The sequence below is a fragment of the Acomys minous genome, assembly GCF_964271855.1.
Source record: "Acomys minous genome assembly, chromosome: 11".
Taxonomy (NCBI): domain Eukaryota; kingdom Metazoa; phylum Chordata; class Mammalia; order Rodentia; family Muridae; genus Acomys; species Acomys minous.
In genome coordinates, this window is record NC_140492.1 from 60,924,585 (window position 1) to 60,931,303 (window position 6,719).

At 51.7% G+C, this 6,719-nt stretch overlaps 1 protein-coding gene across 1 annotated transcript; it reads right to left on the reverse strand.

Annotated features, from left to right (window-relative positions):
• Positions 1-1,578: 1,578 nt before the first annotated feature.
• Positions 1,579-4,750, reverse strand: FAM43A (family with sequence similarity 43 member A). The gene has a single exon (XM_084801482.1). It carries the CDS (start codon positions 3,724-3,726, stop codon positions 2,443-2,445), a length of 1,284 nt encoding a protein of 427 aa, XP_084657608.1. The 5' UTR covers positions 3,727-4,750; the 3' UTR covers positions 1,579-2,442.
• Between the last annotated feature and the right edge of the window lie 1,969 nt (positions 4,751-6,719).

Below are 6,719 nucleotides of genomic sequence, written 5' to 3' on the forward strand. Positions count from 1 at the left end.
TACGGCTGATATGTGCTGGGAGAGGGCTGAGGACTCTTCCAAATCAAAACAGAAGATTAAAAAGTGTGGCCTATGCCCTTAAGAAGATACTAAGTATTAAAAAAAAGAAAAAATCCCCCCCCCCTTTGCTTTTCTTTTAAAGGATAAGTTTATTGCTGAACCACTCCCACTAATTAGGAAGAAAATTTTACCCTCCCTTCCTCTCTAATCCCAGTGCATTCCAGTCTCCTTAGGATCCTTGGGCCTAGCTGTTCGGAACATACTTATGAAGAAAACAAAGCAAAGTGGCCTCAGGACACCGGGGAAGGCCCCAGAGTGAGAGCCATTTCTGAAACGCAGGAAAAGAGGCCCAAACGGACAAGGGAAAGAATGGGTTGGCAGGAGGCAGTTTGGACAGCATCGTATTACCACGTCCAGTTGATTTGGGTGTAGCCCAACTAGAGACATCTGGTTGGAGTTCACAACAGAAACAAACACAGAAAACACGAACACCCGAAAGCGCACACACCCACACCAAGCCAACAGCTCTTCTGTCTTGCTCTCTGGATGGTTCCCACTGGGCCAGGCTGGGCTGTGAGGGAAGGAAACAGGCTGTTTAAACTGTCTCCCCCTGTGCCCCCCCCACCCCCCACCCCAACCCCACCTGTGCCATGACTCACTCCCGGGGTGTTTGGAGCCTACAACTTTTCTATTTGCTTTTCCTCTCAGAGGAAAAACAAAGCAGGCCACACTCCACAGAGTCCCCTATAGGGTGCCAGTCAGTCTTCAAAGCGCCATGGCAATTTGCAGAGGGAAAAGGATATATATCAAGCTTGCACTTGACCATTAGGCGGACCCACCGGAGGTGGCAAAAACACAGCAGATGGCCAGTCACTCAGTAAACAGGCATACACATCTAAAGCGCGTGGGCAATTGTGTTTACTCTGACCTCTCCAAAATTAACTTGAAGGGAAAAAAAAATCCATATGCCAGTTATAGTGGCTCACATCTTTGATACCCAACACTTGGGAAGCAGAGGCAAGTAGATCTCTGAGTCCAAAGCCAGTTCCAGGCCAGTCAGAGCTACAAAACGAGTCTCTTGTCTCAAAAGCGACAAGGAAGCAAAACCACACACATACAACAGAGAATACAAAATAGGCAGAGGGCTGACCCCTGACACAATACTCCAAGTGGTCTGACTCAAGAAACTCTAGAGCCCGGTGTGGCGGCACACGCCTTTGATCCCAGCACTCGGGAGGCAGAGGCAGGCGGATCACTGTGAGTTCAAGGCCAGCCTGGTCTACAAAGGGAGTCCAGGACAGCCAGAGCTGTTACACTGAGAAACCCTGTCTCGAAAAACCAACCAAACAAGCAAACCAAAAACCCTCTAGAAAATAGGCTGTATAGTTTCACCTTCTCCAGCTCTCTCCAATCCCTGTAGGACCCCTCTAAGGTTGGAGGCACCCCACCCTCACCTCCACCCCATCCCCACCGCCAATCATCTTGGGCAGCACTTCCAGAGGTTCCCCTGTTCTGACAGCGTTTCCTCTTTATTCTCTCTCCGCTGACATGCAAACAGAAGCAAACAATACTGCTCAAAATAATAATAATAATAACAAAATGTTTTATACAGATATCCGTATATACAACTGAACAACATTTTACAGGTATCTTCTGCACAGCAAAAGATAGATAAGACATTCAACTTTGAGAACACAGCTATGTGTACACACATACACATACACACACACACACACACACACACACACACCAGTCAAAAATACTTCACAACAGTGTAAAAGTATTTTACACAGCATCATGGAGTAGGAACTTTGGGGCAGGAGGAAGGTGTATTTCTAAAGGAAAATTCCTTTAATAATAATTAAAAAACTTATTAGATGTCTTTAACTGTAAACAAAACACAACTTTCATAGCCTGCCCCACTCACCCCCCCCCCCAGAGTTATTTGAGAAATTTGGCATTCTTTCAAGAGCTTGGGTCTGAGATAAACAGCCCAAACTCTCATATCCCAAAGAACCGGGGGCAGGTAAGTGGCATTAGAGCCTTCAACATTACCAGAGTGACTTTGTTAATGAGAGATTGATGACAAGAGAGAGGCCTTCCAGTCAGAGGGGGGCCTGGAGAGGAAGTGAACCCCTCCCTCCCAAGCCCCAGCTGCCTCACAAACAGGAAACTGGCTGCTGGGCACCTCCAGCCCGCCCTTGGCCTTTTCCGACTTCAGCCAGCTTTCCAGTCTCCCACATCCTCGCCAACCCCAGACAGTCTGTCCCTTTCCTTTGTAGTGCTTCTCTCCCTGCTCACAAAGAGTGAGCCCCAGGAAACTCCAAACTCGGGTCTAGACCATAGGTGCCTAATTTTCTCTTTCCTGGAGGTTAGGGGGAACGGAACTACTGTTGGGGAGCCACTGTGGGGTACCAGGCGCATGGGGAAGTCTTCTAGTAGCTAGGTTGAGTAGGGCTCATTTAAGCCAGCGCTGTCAGCTGGGCCGGATGAGTTGCCAGAGGTGACAGAGGTGGCATCCAGGCCTCCACCCTCGATGGAGCTCTCACTGCCGGTGCTCTCGCCCGACAGCAGGCGCGTCACCCTTAAATCGGACTCCAGGGTGCACACGTCATTGCCAAAGCTAAGATTGCTCAGGTCACTAATAAGCTGCGACAGCTGGGCCTTCACGTCGGAGGCACAGGCTGGCAGAGGAGGCGATGTCCCAGAGCTGGGGCCCAGTGAGACCCTGCTGTCCCCCAACACCTCCCCGTGGCCATTCTCCAGCGGGTCCTGCAAGTCCTCACATTCCAAGTGCATAGCCACCACCAGCGCGCTCTGCGCTTCAGCCTCTTCCTCTGCTGGATCTCCATCCTCCACATGGTCCTCTTCTTCCTCCTCCTCCTCCTCCAGGCAGCCCTGGAGGTGCTCCTCTTCTTCCTCCTGAAGCTCCTCCTCCTCCTGCTGTTCCCCAAGCAGGTCCTCCGTGATCGAGCCTAGTTTGGGAGCGCTGCGGCTGCGCTCCACTGGCGGCTTGTAGCAGCAAGGTCCGTGCAAAAGCAGCTTGCGCAGCGGCACTAGGGGGATAGTGTGTGCGCCCACCAACTCCTGCTGCTGGTGACGCGCATCGTCCCGCCTCTTGAGACGTTTAAACTCTGCCAGAGCGTTGGCTGACGTCTGGTAGAGCAGCAGGGCCATGGCCTGAGCCTTCTCCGGCTTGGACACCAGCACCGCGTGGCAGCGGAGCATCACTGCCTTGTGCTTCAGCTCATGCCGGTACACCCACGCGAAGACTTTGGGCAGCCGCGCGTCGGCCACACAGTAGGTGACGCGGTGCAGCAGGTAGAGGTGGCCTGGCCGCCGCAGCGCTCGCTCCTCGGCGTGCACCATGCGGATGCCTTGTGCACTCACAGTCAGCTTCATCTTAGTGCCTTGACGGCCTGCCTCACTCTTGCTCCAGATCTTGCCCACCGCTAGGTCAGTGCAACCGTCGCCCCGCGCCTGGATGGTGGTGGCATTACCCAGGTACAGCACTGTGTAAGTGGGGTCCTCACTGGTGATGTGCAGCTTCTTGCGCTTGGAGCGAAACATGCTGCCCACTCGGCTGAGCGCGCCTTCCGGGCAGGCCCTCGCCAAGGAGCTGAGCGCAGAGTAGTGCAGGCTTACAGCGTAGCCCTTAGGCTTGGACGCCTGCCGCGGCGGCGCCTCGGCCAGCAGCTCGAACTTGTGCTTCTTCCACGGCAGCATCTCCGGAGGACGCCCGGGAGCAACTGGGCGGCGGCGGCCGAGCGCGGGGTGAAAGCCCCGCAGGGCCACCAGCCCCGGCTGCGCTTGGCCCGGGCAAGCCCGGAAAATAAAACTCCAGCTGGGAGCACGGCCGGGACAGGGAGATGGAGGCAGGAGAGGCCAGATAGTGCTTGAGAGCCCCGCAGGGGGTAGGATAGAATCTTAGAATGGAAAAAAATATATATATATACATATGTATGCTTCGAGTATGTAAAGGAGAGGTATACACAGACACACACACGGGGGCGGGGAGGAGGGGGGGGGGGAGAGAGAGAGAGAGAGAGAGAGAGAGAGAGAGAGAGAGAGAGAGAGATGATATTACAGAAGCCTAAATAAGAAGGACCAGGATAAAAGTCTCAGACGAGCAACAAGATGAGAAAGAGCGGAGAAGGGGGAGCGCGGAATTAGGGGGGGAAAGGCAAATTAATGCCTACAAATAAATAGAAGGGGGAGGAGGGTCGGCCAAAGCACCCGGGATGGTGACAGAATAAGCAGGAACTCTTCTTCAGCGAACGTGACACACACACACAAGTCTTGGTCCAGGGCCAGGAGCCGCGGAAACTACAGCAGTGCGCCCAGGGGCCGGTGCTCCCCACCCCCCAGTGGGTGCGGGAGAGGGCGAGCCCCTCAGCTGGGCTGGTCCTGGAATGAGCAGTTTGTCCCAAGTGCGGTCCGAGGGGTCCGGCTGGCCGCGGCGGGCCAGGCACAGCAGTCCCGTAGCTCACTGCATCCTCACTCCGAGGGGACGCGGCGGACTCGCGCTCGGCCGCCTCGGCCAGGGTAGCAGCGGGCTCCGAGGGCAGGACGCGCACATCGTCAGCTCCGGGACTGCCGCTACCTCATTGCTTCCCTCCCGGGGTTGTCCGGCTCCGTTTCGGGGTTCTCGGCGAACTGCAGCGCGCCCTCTGTGGTCGTGCGAGCGATGGCCGACTTGCCCGCCTCACATCATTGCCGTCCGGGAGGAAGATCTCGGGTTAATATAGGCCGGCGCGAACCATTCGCCGCGCGGACAGGGGAGGAGCACAGGAGAGGATCCCTTTAGGGCTGCGACGCCGGACGCCGTTTCTGGTCTCTTAAAGGGACCTAGTTGCCGGCACTGGTCGAGGGAAGGGTTAGACTGGTCCAATTAGGCAATCACGTCCCTAATTTGCCAGCACCTCTTTTTTTAAAAATAGAAACCCAAAAGACCTAGAGTTACCCGGTGGCAAAAGGAACTTAAAGTTTGACACTCCACCCTAGGCTAAATTGCAACTCAACTGAATAAATCTAGGTCTAGATCGAAACTTCTGGAGGAGGTGGTAGAAGATGAGATTGTAGACTCTCATTTCCTGTACAAAAAGGTTGGGGGAAATCGTGTCGTATTTGTTGTTGTTGTGTTCTTTCTGTGACAATTTCAAGAGAAGTTACAGGTTCTGTTTACTTTTAATAATCATTTATGAAAGAAAATTTAAAAAAAAGAAAGAAAATACAAGAGAGCCAAAGACTTACTTATTAGTGTCTTGGTACTATTTATCCACTGGTGAACCGCAGGTACTGAAAAATGAGTGGTAAAATGGTGGAAGTGGCCAGGTAGTGGTGGCACACGCCTTTAATCCCAGAACTTGGGAGGCAGAGTTCAAGGTCAGGCTAGCCTGGTCTATGGAGTGAGTTCCAGGACAACCAGGAAAAAAACTCTTTTTTTTTTTTTTTTTTGGTTTTTCGAGACAGGGTTTCTTTGTGTAGTCCTGGCTGTCCTGGAACTCACTCTGTAGACCAGGCCTAAAACTCACAAAGATCTGCCTGCCTCTGCCTCCCCAGTGCTGGGATTAAAGGTGTGGGCCACCACCCCTACCTGAGAAATCCTGTCTTGAAAAAACAAACAACAACAACAACAGATGACTGGAGTGAACAACACAGTAGATATTGGTCAATAAGTTATGGGCATCCAGTACCCCACTTCTTTCCCCGCTCCCAATAACACTCTCTCCTGCCTCAGACCCTCAGAGTAAGGTACTTTTTTGAGATATAAGAAATGTCTAAATAAGGCTGTGTGGCTATTTGTGGACCTATCAGTTTTATAATGTCGCTAATGCACGTTGAGTGAGAATTCTCGGTAAAAAACTCAAAAATTAAATGACATTTTTCATGCTCTAACTCAATAATTGGGGTTTGTCCCCTTTTTCTCTACTTTTCTCCCCTCTTTTGAGATAGGATCTTGCAATCTAGATCAGGCTAGCCTCAAATTCAGTTCCCCTTGTCTCTGTTTACAGAATTACAGAGGTGCACCTCCATGTCTGGCTCTGGAAAAGATACTTTTAGTGGCTCACCAGCTCCTCCCTCTGCTAATAAGTCACTTGTGGGCCCTTGAAACAAACTTTCCAGATACTAGAGACCCCTCAGCCAAAGCTGAGTGAGACATTCAAAGGGAACAGAAATGGGTTTTTTGTTTGTTTGTTGTTTTGCTGAGCTAAATTCAGCCAGAAAAACAAACAAACAAACAGGTAGACAAAAAACAAACCAAAGTCCTATAAGAATCTGGGAGAAGAAAGGTTTCACTGTGGCTAAGAAAATAAAAAAGACCCATGAAGGGGGTAACATTTGAAAGGTGATTTCCCCAAATAGGAGGGGGATTGGAGGGCTGTCTGAGCATAGAGGATGGCAAAATTAGCAGAATGAAAATGCGGGCACATGTATAAGATACAACAGTCAATGACGATAACAACGAAGGAATCTTCTCCCATCAAAGACGTTTCCTGATAATGGATTTAAACCCCTCCTACTCAACCAGGCATGGTGGCCCATGCCTTTAATCCCAGCACTTGGGAGGCAGAGGCAGGTGGATCTCTGTGAGTTCGAGGCCAGCCTGGTCTACAAAGTGAGTCCAGGATAGCCAAGGCTACACAGAGAAACCTGTCTCAAAATATCAAACCCCCCCCCCCAAAAAAACCAACCGTACTCTCTGGAAGACGGAATGG